Raw genomic sequence first — 18363 nt, 5'->3', positions numbered from 1 at the left:
CCTTGATGAGTTAAAATGTTGAAAAATATCAAATATCAAATATTAATATGTATCATAATGTATATATGTATAAGTAAATAATGTTTAGTATTAAATCTATATAGTAAAATGCATAACAAAATAGGTTTCAAACTTTCAATAAGACTAGTTATACCAAAGGTTTCATAATCATAAATATTCATTAACACATAATAAAATTGGATTCAATGATGTAACATATGATGCATCCTCGAAGACTTTTTCAGTGATCGAACATATGATGCTTGAGGATCAACTTACTACTTTTATTTATGATGTGCGACATGATGAAGATTTTGTAAATATCGGGGACTTGGGAGGTTTTGCTATAAAGATGATTGATACTGGCAAATGTACTATTTTTCCACTCGTTTATCGTCTTATTGAGTTGGCATTGGTTTTGCCAGTTGCGACAACTAGTGTAGAGAGGGCATTTTCGGCGATGAATATTGTGAAAACTGACTTGCGCAACAAAATGGGAGACGAGTGGATGAACGATAGCATGATTATCTATATTGAGAAAGAGGTTTTTGCAACTATTGACAATGAGGCAATTCTACAATGTTTTCAAAAAATGCAAACTCGTCGTATTCAGTTACCTCCTCTTAGCAGCATGCGTCGCACAGATGACAATTCTAGCTCTAGTGTGCATAGATAAATATTTTATGTTTTTTGTGATTAATTTAATTAAATGTCACAATATCGCACTATTTTGTATTGAATACAATTTATGTTGATTGAAAATTTTTTTTTAACATTTTGCCCTCAGCCCCCCCTATCAATAAATCCTGGTTCCGTCCCTGGTTACGGCCATGAGGTGCCTAAATCATTTCAAAATAAAACAATGGCCGAGGGATTGACCCAATCTCTTCGATATTCATAAGAGATTACGAGAGTAATAACAATGCTCTTGAGTGTATTATTTGTCCCTCTCACATTCCAGGGAGGTGAAGCCAATATGATACAGGAAATTAGAACTGGCATAGTGGCTTGAGAAAAACCAACTATTACTTTGAAAGAAATTGAATTAATGGAAAACGATGAAGAAAAATTGCATGTCAAAGGAACTAGCAGGATCACCATTCAAGGTGGAAGAACTAGCTTCTCCATTTGGCCTGATGAAATGATGACTCACTAACTCATCATAGCAAGGAGCTAGACAATTTAGAGAGTTGGGGCAAAATGATATCGGGTAAAAAAATACCAAAAACATGTGACATGATTAGACACGAAACATGAGGTGTGATCTAACCTGATACATTAGAACTTAGTACCTAGTCATCCAATTTGGGTGATTAAATCTCTAGATGTGGTAAAGCTTATTGACCTATCTAAATGAGAAAATGGAATTTACAATGGCATTGAAAGATTGCTTAGCCATTGAATAAAAGGAAAGAACGCTCTCAATTAAACTAAGGCTTATCTTACCATGTTAAGAGGAAGATTGAATCACCAAAAGTGGAAAACTAAATTCGTAGGTAGGCTATAAAAGGTTAGTATAGACGATCAGGTAAGAGAAGGACTAAATCCAAATTTTCACTCTCATACACTAAAACCTTTTATCCTCAATCCCTTAGCTCTACTTCTCTCTTGATAATAGTTCTTGTTGAGTCTAGCCCATTCGGTGGGTTGGATGATGGGCTCCAAGGCCCAAGTTAATAAAAAAAATGAAGCTATGTTAACAAGGAAGAAAATTGAAAGGCTAAAAGATAAAGTGAAAAGCTATCAGAGAGAAAAAAAACCGAGAAGAAGAAGGAAAGATAGAGGGTGAGCTAGGGCAAGAAGATCGAATGGTGATTAGGCTTCAGATCTCACCCAAATTCTGGGTGAAGAATTCTTGCAAGAAGTTCTTCCTATTGAATAGGTATGATCTTTCTTTTTTATCCCTACTTGGTGCTTGTTATCCATCTATGATGATGAAGATGTTTGTGACATTAAACCTCTCTTGGTGATTGTTGTTGCCATTGGGCATGTTTACCTCTAGTTTGATCTAGAGAAGACATTGTAATCATTTGTTGACATAGTGGAAAAGGATTTTAAGTGGCCTTAGGGTTATGTGGTTTTTCACCCATAGATTAAAGCGGTTATCGATGCTAAATCGTGAGTCTTGCTTGTTGTTTTTTATGCTTTTATTGTGTTGTTATATCCCAAATTTGTACTCAAAGAAGGGAAGATTGAAGATCCTAAAAATTCAAAAAGAACACACTTTCTACGGTAACCATGTTTTAGCCCGTGTAGATTACAGCTTCTGAATTTTCTTCAAGTGCTACAGTAAGATTGCTACAATACCAGGTGAACCCAGGAGTTACATGGTCGTGTTTTAGGCCGTGTTCAGGTTCGGGATATTTTGCAGTCTGCTACAGTTCTAGTACTATAGCATGAAACCAAAGAAAGACAGAGAGTTACATGGGTATGCAGAAGATCGTGTTGAAGCCCGTGTTCATTGCTATAGTGCCTGTGTTTACTGCTACAATATTTTTAGAGAAATGTTGTTTGGTGACTTTGATCATCCTATTTTTCCCCAACAAAGTGATATCAAAGATTTCAAGTTGGAAAGGATTGTTTGGTGTGAGTTGAGATGGTTGAACAAGCTTCATGTGGGGTGATAAAGCTAATCCAATCAAATTATTCGATTTGGAAGTGCAAAATGCAAGACTTGCTCATTACAAAGGACTTGTACTTGTCAGTGATGGGTAAAGCAAAGCCAGAGAAGGTAACCGATGATGAATGGGAAATCCTTCATCTAAAGGCTGCTACAATGATGAGGCAATGGGTAGATGTTAGTATATTTTATCATATCTCTGAAGAAGTCAAGGCTGATGAACTTTGAAAAAAGTTAGAAGCCGTGTATGAAAAGAACACTTTCAAGAGCAAGGCCTCAATCATTCGAAGGCTAGTAAACTTGAAGTACAGAGATGGAAGAAGTATGACAGAGCATACTAATGAATTGTTAGGCTTAGTAAACCCATTGGCTTTCATGAAAAGGCCTCTTGAAGATGAGTTGCAAGCATTGCTACTCCTAAGCTCCTTGCTAGATAGTTGGGAAACTTTAGTGGTATCTCTGAGCACTTCAACACCAAGTGGGAAGCTGACCATGGAAATGGTTAAGGAAAGCCCATTGAGTGAAGAGGCTAGGATGAAGAAAAGAGGTGAAACTTCCACTGGTGTTCTTGTTCAGAAAAGCAAGATGGCAATGGTAGAAGCAAGAGGAAGTATCCTCAAGGTCATGGCTATAAAGATTCATCCAGAGGTAGGTTAAAGAACATGAAGAACATCAAATGTTTTCATTGTAATAAGTTGGGTCACTTGAAAAAGGAGTGCAGGCTCCTTAAGGCTTTGTTTGGTTCAAAGGGGGAGAGGGGAGGGGAGGAGTGAAGGGGAGTAAGGAGGAGAGGAGAATGGTGGGTTTGAAAAAATTTTATGTTTGGTTCATTGGAGGAGGGTGGAGGGGTAATCTATCTTTTTTATTTGGTCAGAAGGAGGAGTTAGGAGGGGTGAGGAGAGGTGTGGTGTATATTTTACCAATTTGCCTTTTTATATAAAATTGATCATAATATTTTTTTTATACATATCTAGGATTATTTTGTACCAACTTTTATAATATTAATTTTAACATTTGTAATAATATTATTTGTATAATATTAATAATATTATATAAATAATAATAATATTATTAAACTAATACTATAATCACTCATTATATATATATATTTTATATATTTTATATTATTATTATATAAATAATAATATAAAATATATAAAATATATATAAATAATAATAATAATAATATTATTATTATTAAATTGACACATTTAAAAAAATAAGAGAAAACAAAAATAATACGAGATATGAAATTAGGTTTTAAAAAGATATTATGGTAATTTCTCAAATTGATAAAGGGTATTTTGGTCTTTTCATATGCATTTAAAGTTTAAAATATTTGTTAAATAATTCCACCCTTCCAAAAGACCCCGATTTGGAGGGGTGGGATGTGAGGGGTTTGGAGGGGTGAAGCACCCCTCCAAACTCCTCCTCCTTACTCCCTCAACCAAACAACTATCACTCCTCCTCACCCATTGCTACCCCTCCAAAATCCTCCAACCAAACAAGGGGTAAAAGAAAGAAGAGTGGTGGAAGTAAAGAGGAGAAGGAGACTAATACAGTAGCCACAGAGGGTGACATTAGTGTCATTTGTGATGATGACTATATTAATCTAGTGAGCCAAGAGAGTGATTGGGTGTTTGACTCAGAAGCTTCATTCCATGTTACTTCCCATGGTAACTTCTTTTCTACCTACTCTAGTGGTGACCTTGGAAGTGTCAAGATGGGTAATAGTGGTGCATCAAAGATAGTGGGCATTGTAGACATTTGCTTAGAGACCAATCAGGGGCTTAAGATAGTACTCAAGGATGTTAGGCATGTTCCAGACATTCTCCTAAATTTGATATCCACAGGAAGGCTTAATGATGATGAGTTTGTCAGTTAGTTTGGTGAGATCAAATATATGCTCACCATAGGTTCCCTAGTGGTTGCTAGAGGAAAGAAGATGGATACACTCTATGTTATGAAAGCTAAACTACAAATAGGAGAACTAAATGCAATTCAGAAAGATGCAAGTATTGAGCTATGGTATAGAAGACTTGGGCACGTCAGTGAGAAAGGGCTACAACTTCTCTCCAAGAAGAATCTTCTACCAAGCATGGAAGGGGAATCTCTTAAAACATGTGTTGACTGCTTAGCAGGAAAAACTCATAGAGTGGCATTTCATTCACACACACACACACACACACATCCAGGAAATCAAACATTCTTGGTTTAGTTCATACTGATGTTTGTTCTATGCAGGACATAACTCTAGGGGTTGGACACTATTTTGTGACCTTCATCGACGATCATTCATGGAAGGCATGGTCAACTATTTTGAAGACTAAAGATCAAGTTCTTGATGTCTTTAGGGATATCCATGTCAAGGTTGAAAGTGATACAAGAAAATAATTGAAGGTAGTCAGAGCAGATAATGGTGGTGATTATAGAGGATCATTTGAGAGATGCTGTAGACTCCATGGAATCAGGCTTGAGAAGACTCCAGCCAAGACACCTCAACTTAATGGTGTGGTTGAGAGAATGAACTGAACAATTGAAGAAAAGGGTAAGATGCATGCTCTCTCATGCAAAATTTCCTAAGTCCTTTTAGGGGGAATTTGTTAGAACTGCAATGGACATGATAAATCTTTCTCCAGCAACAGCTCTAGATGGTGATGTGCTAAACAAAGTGTGGACTGAAAAAGAGGTTTCCTATACTCATTTGAGAGTATTTGGTTGCAGGGCATTTGTTCACATTCCCAAAGATGAGAGGTCCAACATTGATGATAAAACAAAGTTGTGCCTTTTCTTAAGTTATGGCCATGAGGAGTTTGGGTATATATTGTGGGATCCAGTAAACAGGAAGGTCGTCAGGGCAGAGATGTGTTTCTAGAAGACCATATGACTGACTTTGAAGAGCAGGGTGAGACTTCTAGTTCCTCAGTTGAGATTCCTATTAGTGTTAATCCAGTTCCTTCACCTATACAGAGTTTAGCTCAAGGGGTAGATGTCCAAGAAAATGGGCTTGATGTTGTTGCTGATGAAGTTCCTCCAGTTGAAGATGTAGAACCAATTGAAGAAGTTAAATAAGCATCACCTACACCACCAGTTGAGACTCAAGTGAGAAGATCTACTAGAGATTGTCATCCCTCTAGTAGATATAGTATAAATAAGTATGATATACTCAATGATGGAGGAGAGCCTGGAACCTATCAAGAGGCTATACAACATGAGAAAAAGCAAGAGTGTTTTGTACCTATGCAAGAGGAGATGAGTTTCTTGTGTGAAAACCATACCTATGATTTGGAGAAGTTTCCAAAGGGCAAGAAGACACTCAAAAAACAAATGGGTGTACAAGTTGAAGACTGAAAGTAATAGCTCACAACCAAAGTACAAGGCAAGGTTGGTTGTGAAGGGGTTTAGATAAAAGAAAGGTAATGACTTTGAAAAAATATTTTCTCCAGATGTGAAGATGTCATCCATCAGAGTTGTACTTGGTTTAGCTACTAGCTTAAACGTGGAGGTGGAACAACTTGATGTGAAAACTGCATTCCTTTATGGTAATTTAGAGGAGGAGATATACATGGAGCAACCAGAAGGATTCAAAGTCAAGAGTAATGACAATCTAGTGTGCAAATTGAGAAAGAGCCTGCATGGACGCAAACAAGTGCCAAGACAAAGGTACAAGAAGTTTGACTTCTTTATGATATCTCAAAGGTACAATAGAACATATGTTAATCATTGTGTGTTTGTGAAGAAGCACTCAAATGATGATTTCATTATTCTTCTGCTCTATGTTGATGACATGTTGATTGTTGGTTGTGATGCAAGCAAGATTGAAGAACCTGAAGAGATTGTTGAGCAAAAACTTTGCTATGAAGGACTTAGGCACATCAAAATAGATACTTGGTATGAAATCTCCCGTGACTGGATGAATGCAAAATTATGGTTGTCACAAGAAGCCTACATTAAGAAGGTTCTTGAGAGGTTCAATATGGACAATGCCAAGGCTGTTTATTCTATACTTGCAGGTCATTTCAAACTCAGTTCAAGTAAATGTCTTCAAGTGACAAAGAATGAGGAGATGAGTCGAGTTCCATATGCATCTATAGTTGGTAGTTCGATGTATGCTATGGTGTGTACAAGGCCAGATATCACCCAAGTTGTTGCAGTTATGAGCAGATTTCTCTCAAATCTAGGGAAGGAGCACTAAGCTACAATAAAATGGATACCAGGGTATCTTAGAGGTACTTCCTAGGTATGTTTGTGCTTTGCTAAAGGTAACCCCATTTTGGATGGGTATGCAGATTCAGACATGGCAAGCGATGTGGACTGTAGAAAATCAGTTTCAGGGTTTATGATGACTTTGCAAGGAGAGCTATTTCTTGGCAGTCAAAATTGCAGAAGTGTATTGCATTATCCACCACAGAAGCTAAATATATTGCAATTATTGAGGGTTGCAAGGAAGCTTTGTGCATGAAGAAGTTTCTTGAAAAATTAGGCATGCAACAGGAGAAGTGCATTGTCTGCTATGATAGTCAGAGCGCCATCCATCTTTCCAAGAATTCAACATTCCATTCGAAGTCCAAGCATATCGATATAAGACATCATTAGATTTGAGATGTTCTTGAAGGAATCGATATAACACATCATTGGATTTGAGATGTTCTTCAAGGTAAAAAGTTGTACTTGGAGAAGATATACACTAGTGAGAATGGGTCCGTTATGTTCTCCAAGGAATTATCTAAGGAGAAGCTTGAAGCATGTCAGGAAAGAGCATAGTTGGTACAGCCCCCCAAATGGTGCTAAGGGGGAGAATTGTTGAGTCTAGCACATTTGGTGGGTTGGATGATGGGCTCCAAGGCTCAAGTTAATAAAAAAAAATGAAGCTATGTTAACAAGGAAGAAAAGTGAGAGGTTAAGAGATGAAGTGAAAAGCTATCAGAGAGAGAGAAAAAACCAAGAAGAAGAAGAAGAAGAAGGAAAGAAAGAGGGTGAGTTAGGGCAAGACGATCAAACAGTGATCCGGCTTCAGATCTCACTCAAATTATGGGTGAAGAACCCTTACAAGAAGCTTTTCCTATTGATTAGGTTTGATCTTTCTTTTTTATTCCTGCTTGGTGTTTGTTGTCCATCTATGATGATGATGATGATGTTTGTGGCATTAAGCCTCTCTTTGTGATTATTGTTGCCATTGGGCATGTGTACCTGTAGTTTGATCTAGAGAAGACATTGGAATCCTTTGTTAACATAGTGGAACAGGATTTTAAATGCCCTTAGGGTCCCATTGTATTTCATCCCTAAATTGAAGGGATTTTTCCACACTAAATTGTGAGATTTGCTTGTTGTTTTTATGCTTTAATTATGTTGTTATATCCCAAATCTGTACTCAAAGAAGGGAAGATTGAAGATCTTGAAAATTCAGAAAAGAACATGGATGCCACAGTAACCGTGTTTTAGCCCGTTTAGATTACAACTACTGAATTTTCTTCAAGTGCTACAGTACCAGGTGAACCCAAGAGTTACATGAGCGTGTTTTAGGCGGTGTATATTTTAGGTTCGGGATATTTTGCAGTGTGCTACAATTTTTGCTATAGTGCTAGAGCTACAATACCTTTACTACATTACTGGTGCTACAGTCCCCAAAACCAAAGAAAGACGGAGAGTTGCACGGGAAAATCGTGTTGAAGTCCATGTTCATTGCTACAGTGCCGTGTTCACTACTACAGTATTTTCATAAAACCACTGTTTGGTAACTCTAATCGTCATGTTTCTCTCCAACAGTTCTTGCATAAATTAGCATATCTACAAAAAATATGACTAATGTCTATGGTAACCATTCATAGGGAAATATGTCACAATCGTAGGTAAATATTATTATCTATGAAAAAAATCGTAGAACAAAGCGTAGAGAACGCCCCGTAAGTAAAAGTATTTACCTACGATTTCCTATTTTCGTAGCCGGAACTTGGAACCTTTCTCTATGTTATTTTCATAGAGAAATGTAGACAATATTTGTGGCTAAATTAAAAAATTGTAGAGGGAAAAGATTATTGGCTACGAATAAAATTGTAGGCAATGGTTTACTTATTTCTTTACGAAATTTAGTTACGAAAAATTTGTTGAGAATAGTGAATTTTTTTTTGTTCCGTTATGCTTTATCTACGATAATTTTCATAGAGAGTTTTGGGCTTTGTCTACGATTTTCAAGTTAGTAGTGAATTTATCTTATTTTATCATGCTTTAGCTACAATTATTTTTGCAGTCATTATTTAACAAATCATAGGCAATGGTTTAAATTTTCACTTCGATATAAAAAATTGTACTAATAATTCATTGTTAATATAAATATCGAATTCAAAAGTATCCATTCCAAATATTAATTTGCAAACATTGAATCCAAGAATAAAATGTTCAACATAACCATTTGTCTACAATCATTCCAGAACCTAAGTTACCATCCAAATACAAAAGCATCATAATTCATTGTTAATATAAATATCGAATTCAAAAGTATCCATTCCAAATATTAATTTGCAAACATTGAATCCAAGAATAAAATGTTCAACATAACCATTTGTCTACAATCATTCCAGAACCTAAGTTACCATCCAAATACAAAAGCATCAAAAGACCAAAGTATCAATGCTAAGTTGTGTCTTTTCCCTTGTACTATAAAAGAAAATCATCCATGAGAATACGCGTCCCACTCCTTTGTCAAATCTCATTAACTTCCTGCATTAAATTATAAAATAAAATTGCTATATATATCATACATACTATTTCATAAAAAAAAATAATCAAATCATAAATTTATATTTAAGAGTTGCTCTCAAAATAACTTTCTTATCCAAGCAAAAAGAAGTAAATGCCAAAAATAACAAACTTGAAAAAATTACAGCAACCATATAATGATTAAACTTGGTGATCACCTTGTTCATCTCCACTACACAATAAATAACAAATGCCAAATAAAAACTTTATTAAGTCGCATCATAATGTAATAAACATAATCATATAATGTTATAACACCTTTTGAGCACCCACAAGGATCTTAGGATGTACCTAGTAGACATTAGAAGCAATTCCATACACATTTCTTCAGGGGAGTAGTCTGAGGCACTACTCTATCTCTGTGTTTCTCACCTTGTTCATTTTCAGCCCTTACCTGTCATCCCCTCCCCTTTTTAGGTTATCTAGCTATCATCCTTACCCTAAATTAGTGATCCGACTAGACATTAGAAGATCAACTACTACTAGGAGTCCCTGTGGTTCGACAACCTTACCCTTACGGGGTACCACTATATTACTTATAACGATCCATGCACTTGTGGAGAGTACATCAATGGGACAACTAATGAACTCCGGGTTTGATGTAAATTTCTCAGGAGGAGACTGCATCATCAAAGAAGCCATATCAAAGGCCAAGTAGCTCAAGTTGGCATAGCAAAGCACAAACTCTTTCCTCTGATTGCTGAAGATGTAATCCATGCTCATGTAGCTCAAGAAGATAAAGTTGTTGTAAATCTCTGGCACAAGAGATTTAGCCATGTAAATTATAAAACTTTGAAGCGTTTGCATGAAGAACACCTAGTGCTTGGGCTGCCATCCATCACCAATGTAGCCCCTTACCAAGCTTGTTCAGTTGGAAAGCAAGATCACAAAGAATTCCCAAAGGAATAGTTAGCTCGCGCAAAAGTACCACTGTAGTGGGACCTATGAAAACTTCGACCAATGACGGTAACCTTTATTTTTTCCTTCTCACTGATGATTATTCAAGACACAGTTGGGTATATTTTTTTGCAGAAGAAGTCTGAAGCACTTCAAAACTTCAAGATCTTCAAATCCCTGGTAGAGAAACAATTTTCACTACAATTGAAGGTTCTTCGGACTAACCAGGGAGGCGAGTTTGTGTGTAAGAAATTCAGAGAATATTGCAATTGCAACCTCACCGACATCCTGCATCAATTGACAACTCCTCGATCACCTCAGCAGAACAGGGTGGCAAAGAGAAAAAACATAATGGTCACCAAGATGGCTCACACCATGCTACAAGAAGCAGGTATGCCATCAAAGTTTTGAGGAGAACCGTGGTGACCGCTATGTTAATCCTCAATCTCTCATTAACTCTTGCGCTTGAAGCTCAGACACCAATTGAAGGGTTAACTAGGTCAAAGCCCATTGTGGACTTCTTTAGAGTATTCGGGTGTCTCTCGTATCGGCTCGTTGACTCACATCAACTAACAAAGTTTGACGCCAAATCCAAACTTTGTGTTCTAATTGGTTAATGCAATCGCTCGAGGACCTATCGGGTGATAGTTTCAAATATGAAGTGTGTACACATCAACAGGAATATACACTATTTTGAAGATAAATTTTTTTATTGGTTGAAGGCATCCAACTCAGTAGCATCAGACTTTGTGCCAATTGCTGATAAGGATAATGAACGAATTGATGGATTCTCACCTTTAGATTCAGCAAATAAACAGGCAGAGATCCATCACCCTCCAATCATCTTATCTCCCAGAATCTCAACTAAAACAATCACTGATGATGGAGCTCCGACGGGGTACCCAAAATATCACTAAAATATATTCCTCTTGCTCCTTTGCATTGACAGCTGCAGATCCCATGTCCTTCAAAGAAGGGAAGATGAACTCTGAATGGATTATAGCTATGAATGAGGAGATGGAAGCTGTTCACAAAAACCAAACCTGGGAGCTGGCCACTCTGCCTCCAAGGAAGAGAGCAATCGGCTTGAAGTGGGTGTTCAAGTCAAAGTTCAAACCAAATGGTTCCTTGCTTAGGAAGAAGGCACGTGTGGTTGCAAAAGGGTATGCTCAACGAGAAGGTGAAGACTTTGATGAAATTTTCTCTCCCGTTGCTCGAATGGAGACCACAGTCTCTTCCTGGCAATAGGAACTCAGAGAAGATGGAAATTATACCAACTAGACGTCAAGATAGCCTTTTTGAATGGAGAATTAAAGGAAGAGGTGTTTATTGAACAACTGGAAGGCTCATCATCACAGGAAAAGAAGACCATGTATACAAGATTCGGAAAGCTCTAATGGACTTCGCCAAGCTCCCAGAGCTTAGTAAAGTCGCATCGATGCACAATTCACTCAAATGGGGTTTGAACGCAGTGCAAATGAACCTACAGTTTATAAAAAGCATCAAGGAGACACCGGGACATTGTTGTTGCATCTATATATTGATGATATCATTTATATGGGCTCGTCTGAGAAGATGTTGAGAGAGTTCAAAGAAGAGATTATGAAACAATTTGAAATGTCTAATCTTGGTCAATTGAAATACATTCTCAGGTTGAAGGTAAATCAATTGAGTGATTCTCTATTTGTTTCTTAGCACAAGTATGCAGTGGACCTGATAAACAAATCTAGAATGAAGAATTTTAAGCCTATGGCAACTCCAATGAACTCAAATGAACAACTTCATTCTCAAGATAATTCAGGAAGTATTTGCTTTGCAAGATATAGAAGAATTATTGGTGGGCTGTCATATTTGACTCACGCTCGACCAGATCTAATGTTTGTTGTGTCTGTAGTCTCTCGATTCATTAGTTCTCCAACAATTCATCACTTTGGAGCATTGAAGAGAGTACTGAGGTATGTTAGTGGAACATTGAACTATGGTTTACTCTTCACTGCAAATGAAGATTTTAGATTAATTGGGCACTCAGATAGTAATTGGGGAGGGTCCTTAGTTGACAGGAGAAGCACTACCAGGTAGTGTTTCTCACTGGGTTCAGCTACTATTGCATGGAGCTCGAAGAAGTAAGACATTGCTACACTCTCCAGCACTGAAGCTGAGTATATCGCCCTCACTACTACTGCCTATAAAGCTATATGGCTGAGAGGACTCTTAGAGGATCTAAATGAGAAGAAATTCAGTTCATCTGTTATCTATTGTGACAATTAGTCAGCCATTTCAATTGCTAGGCATCCAGTTCATCATGGTCGGATGAAACACATAGGCACTCTTTACCATTTCATACGAGATCTTGTAAAGAATGAGCAAATTAAGTTAGTTAATTGTGGAACTAATGATCAAGTGACTGATGTCTTTACTAAGGCATTAACTCATCAGAAGTTTGACCATTTCTATGAAGCACTAGGAGTGTATGAACCTTCTGATCATGGGGAGTGTGTTGGAGTCTGATCAGAAGAACCATTGACACTGTGATAATGAATGGTGTTTGGTGTTGAAGTGTCTATGTATACATGGGAAGAAACTTGCTTAATTGATTGAGAAGATGCAAGTGTTTGTATGGATGCTAATTGGAAATGTTCTCTATGAATATTTACTGTATTATCTTTGTTTGTTTAGGATGTCCTTAGTGTTCTTCCATATTGGCATGTTTGTTTAGTATGTTATGTTGTAAGCTTATATTTGAAGTATGATGAGTGAATGAAAGATGATTCAGTGTGAAAACAAGTAATCTATTGAGTACTAAGTGAGCTATCTATCCTATCATGACCGAGGTAATCAAATATGAGGGAGAACAAGGGAAATTACTTGGAGGAGTAAAGATCGGAAAAACAGCCCAAAAACGAGGTGTGTCTAAAGCTTCAAGGCTTTTGGTCTTTGGATTTGCAACAACCTCCAAGGCAAACAAATAGAAAGAGAGAGAAACTACCAGCTTCCAAATGAAGCCAAGATCAAGCAACAACCATGACTAATACATAGCAATAAAAAGAGATAGCCTTGATTATTAATCGTTGACAAATTAAAGGTAAGTTGGTGGTTTGACAGTAAGAGGAGGACAAACAACATGGTTACAAGATGAGGCTTACAAGTTGCACAAAATGGGAGGAGTCAAAACATACACATGAAGACAAGAAGTGTGGGATCCACATTATCCCACTTTAATCCAATGATCTCTAGGATTTCCAACACTTTGTCTCCTTGGAAGAATGCTAGCATCGCTTATGCTGGTAAGACAGTCTTGATAAATGCCTCTATTCTTTCAATTCACAATTACTATATAGCTGCCTAGCATTTACCTAATACTATCATTGATTCTATATCTAGGCTAGTGAGCAATTTCCTTTGGGACAAGAAAGGCAATAATAGTGGCATCCACTATGTTGGTTGGAATATTGCTACACATGATAAAACTGAGGGGATCTAGGTCTTAGGGATCTTAGAGTGACTAAGAATACTTTAATGGCTAAGAATGTTTTTGCTCTACTGAATAACCATGAGAAAATTTGGGTCAACATCATGATTAACAAATATGAACCATTCAAGATATGAAATGGCCATATTCCTAGCAAATGTTCTTGGCTCGACAGGCCACTCTGCAAAATAACCTAGATCTTAACTAGGGATGGCAATTTTATCAAAACCTGACCCGAGTTTGACGAGTAAAACCCTTTTTGACCGGGTTTCGGGTCAGGTTCGGGTAATACCTGACTAATGTAAAGCGGGTGCGAGTGCGGGTATGGGAATCTTGATACCCGACCCACCGACCCAAAATTCAACTAACAAATATACCCAATTATATATATTTAATTTTTTTTTTGTTAGGGTTTTTTAAATTTCTACTCTATGGTGTTTAATTTGTCTATTTTGTGTTGCTTTGAATATATATTTTCAATTCCTACTCTATGGCGTTCATTCAAACAAAAAAACTATGATTTTTATTGATATTTTTTATTTTTATTTGGTATTTTAATTTTATTTTAAATGTTTTTAAATAGGGTCAAGGTGGGGCGGGTATACCCGTGGGTACCCGATTACCCGTCGGGTGTGGATGTAGGTTGGGGTTTTAAAAACTCATCAGGTTCGGGTTCGGGTTTAGGTTTGGGTATGGGGGCGGGATAGCGGCTTCAGATGCGGGTATGGCAAAACCCGCACCTGACCCGACCTGTTACCATCCTTACTCTTAACTCCTCCCTTTGGATTAAACCTTTGAACCCTAACGACACATCCTTTGATAATGATCATTGGTGTTTTGAGCTTCCTTTATCCTTAAAGCCCACTTTTTTCAATATGGATTTTGATATTGATCGTATTAGCTTTGATTGGTTGATCAGTGATCCCACCTAGGATATTTCCAAGCTGAGATACATTTTTGGTGAATGCTTTAACTCTCCTATTCTGGAGCATAGGACTATCAATCATAGCAATTCCAATGCTTGGGTTTGGTTCCCCTCCTCTAACAGCTCAAAGTTTTCCTCCTCAGTTTATTAATTTATTAAAAAGAAAAACATGAAAACTTTTCAGTGGTCTTGCTAGCATAATCTCTGGAAATTATGGGTTTCCCTAGGAGTAAAATTTTTTGTGTGGTTGTTAATGCTTGGTAGAATTAACACTCATGATCGTCAACATTCTTTAAATCTTAAATTGGAGAATTCCATTCTAGATGCAGAAACCAAGGATGGATCAAGTGATATGAATGATTTCTCTCCTTAATCTCCTTCTATTTTGTATAACAAACTTTTAGCCTTGCAAATACAGAATAATATTAAATGGGCTCAATGGGCCAGACTCCTGTGGGTTCAGTGTGGCGACAACAACTCTTCTTTCTTTCACAATTCGGTTCGTTTTCGTAACCACGTTAATACTATCTCTCATATTACGGACTCCGATGGTAATTTATACACATATCATGAGCATATTAGTCAAGTTTTTGTCTCCTATTTTTCAAATTTCTGGAAAGCACATACTAACATGAATTTTTAGGAGACCTTTTCTGTAATTCCTGATGATCTCCCTCAAGTCTCCAATAGTGAAGGTGATATGTTAATTAGTGAAGTCTCTAGGAAAGAAGTCTATGATGCCCTTCTTTCCCTCCTATCTGGCAAGAGCCCGAGCCCGGATGGATTTAACGTGGAGTTCTATTGATTCTGCTGGAATGAGGTTGGTGAGCATATATTTTAGGCAATCAGGTATTTTTATCACTCTGTTATGCCTAATGCATGGGGTAGGACATTTATCGCTCTGATTTCTAAAAAACCTAACCCTAAGCCATCTGATTACTGCCCCATATCTTTGTGCAATGTCTGCTATAAAATTATTTCAAAAATTCTTGCAAACCGCTTGAAAAATATCCTTCCCGGACTTAGTGGTAGAGAGCAATGTGGTTTTGTTAATGGCCGTACCCCTTTTGATAATATTATCACCTTCCAAGAAGTGGCTCACTCGATTGATAATGACAATATCTTCGCGCCCCAAGGATGTTGAGAAAGCATATGACTCGTTGAGTTGGACTGCAATTGTTGCTACCTTAACCAAATGAGGCTTCCTACTAAGTGGATTAGTTGGATCAAATTCTGTATCAGTAAAGTGTCATTTGCACTTCTGATTAATAAAATTCCTACTTCTTGGTTCACTACTGATAGGGGCCTTAGACATGGTGACCCGATCTCCCCTTATCTTTTTATTCTTGCTACTCAAAAGCCTACTTCAATGCTTAATTTTGCGATGAGAATTAACATGATTCCTGGTTTCAATCCCAATCTCAGTAATAATTTTAACCATTTGATGTATGCTGATGACCTCATCCTCATTACTCAGGATTCTAGGAAAATATCCCGAAATGTCAAACTGTGTCTCTCTATTTACGGTAAAATTACAGGTCAGATGGTTAACAATTCCAAATCAGAAGTCATCTTTCCTAGCATTAAAAGTATCTCTAGCATTCTGGGGTATAAGGTTGGCTCTTTCCCTTTTAATTATCTGGGAATTCTGATTTCACCAAAGAAATTGGCACTCTCTTATTTTTCTTCATTGATAAATAAGATTGAGAAGTCAATAGCATTTTGGAGGAAATCTAGAATTTCTCCAGTAAGGAAAACCATTCTTATAAACTCCTCCATCATGTCCACCCCTTTGTATTATCTCTCGACCTATCCTGTTCTAGATTTTGTTCTTGATCGTATTCTAAAGCTGCTAGGGTCTTCTTTTGGTCTAAGGATAACAATAGAAAGGGCATCAACTCAGTTGGGTGGAATAAAATAACTCTTAATCGAACTGAGGCGGGATTATCAATCCGAAACCTTGGTTTATCAAAAAATATCCCTAATGGCCAAAAATGTGTTTCATATGCTTAACAAAAACAATATTTGGTGGGTTTCTATCATGGACCATAAATATGGTGATTTTAACATTTGGGCTGATAAAATTCCTGCGAGATGTTCTTGGTTCTATATAGGGGTTTATATCGCAATGCATTGCATATTAGACCTTTTCTTTGGATAAAGTCTATCAACCCGTCTTTAACCTCTTTTTTTAATGACCCTTGGTATTTTGAAAGTCCTTTAGCTCTCAAACCGACATATGTAAATATGGACATTGATCATGCCAATCTTCACATTTCTGATTTGTTAACTGACAATACGTGGAACATCAATCTCTTATATACCATCTTTGGTCCTTTTCTGAATGATAATATTTTGTCATAGTCAAATTTGTTATGACCAGAGCAATAGATGGGTTTGTTTTCCTAAATCTAAGGGTACAAATTATCTGCTATGATCTACAAGCACTTTAATCAAATTAAGAATGTGCAGAATTATTGGGAAGGCTGGGCTAACTTGCGGCGTCTCAAAGTTGCTCCCAGAGTTAAGCACTTCATTTGGTTACTTTTACATAATGCAGTTAAAACCCATGATTATCTCTATACGATGAATTTGGATCCCCTAGACCTTTGCAGCTTCTGTAATCTTAATGTTGAATTTGCAGAACATATTTTCCAAACATGCATTAAGACTCGAGATTTGGGACCTTGTTAGTTCTGATACTAAAAAACCTATTAATTTGTCTAATGGGATTTCCTCTGGCCTTTGGCTCTGCCAAAATCTTACTGGTAATGATCTCTTCTCTCAGTCTATTATAGCATCGACTGCATAGTTTATTTGGAAAACTAGATGCAACATAATATTTAAAAATGATAAATTGGATAGTCAAAGAGTTTCTTCTTAAGCAATAAGTCATGTCAGGGAGTATTTCTCTTTCTCTCCTCTTCACATTGGTAAAAAAGCTTTATCTTAAACAATTTTTCTTTCTCTGACAGTCCGATAATGTTAACAGCTGCTGTAGTTAATGAGGAATTATCTATTGCTGGAATAGGTTTTTTAGTTATCGATCATCAATCAAAGTTTATCTATGCTGGGAGCAGCTGTTGCCCTGCTGATTCTGCTGTCGATGCAGATGCCAAAGTACTGTATTTTGCTATGCAGAGCTGCACAAATGGGGGACAGGAGATCAAAATATTTTTATCTTCAAATGAGGAGATGGTCAAGCCTGTCAATCAAGGATACTTTTCGGAAGTGTGGAGAATGAATATTCAAATCAATATCATCAGAGAATGCTTAGCTTACATGGGAAACCCAAGTATGTTAGCTGTCCCAGGACGCTGGAATCGGGCTGCATATTCCCTAGCTTTACATGGGCTTAATCACCATGAGGTTACATTGTTTCATCAAGGTAGCGACTAGGAGCTGCCGAATTGGCTAATGAAAAGTCTTAATCAGAATGGCTTCTGTTACTAATCATTTGCACTGTGTCTTTGTTTTAATTTTAGCTATTCTTTGTTTTGTTTTCTCTTCAGGTTTTGTTTGTAATCTAGACCTCTTGTAATTTTTTTCATATTCAATAAATTAGCTCTGCGAGCTCCTTTCCCTTAAAACATTCTTTAAATCTTAGTCCTACTACTAAGTGTCTTTTGTGGTTTGACTTGGGAAAATCATGAACACATTTTCGATATTTGTCCTAAAATTAGTTGTATTTAGAAA

At 36.9% G+C, this 18363-nt stretch overlaps 1 protein-coding gene across 1 annotated transcript; it reads left to right on the top strand.

The window, feature by feature from the left end:
- The first annotated feature begins 256 nt into the window (after positions 1-256).
- Positions 257-901, top strand: LOC120276134. The gene is made up of 2 exons (XM_039282864.1): positions 257-544; positions 788-901. Exons 1-2 carry the CDS (start codon positions 257-259, stop codon positions 899-901), a joined length of 402 nt encoding a protein of 133 aa, XP_039138798.1.
- The last annotated feature ends 17462 nt before the right edge of the window (positions 902-18363 follow it).

The sequence above is a fragment of the Dioscorea cayenensis genome, chromosome 14, assembly GCF_009730915.1.
Source record: "Dioscorea cayenensis subsp. rotundata cultivar TDr96_F1 chromosome 14, TDr96_F1_v2_PseudoChromosome.rev07_lg8_w22 25.fasta, whole genome shotgun sequence".
NCBI lineage: Eukaryota > Viridiplantae > Streptophyta > Magnoliopsida > Dioscoreales > Dioscoreaceae > Dioscorea > Dioscorea cayenensis.
Note: the sequence above shows the minus strand (reverse complement) of the source record. Positions and strands in the feature narration are given on the sequence as shown.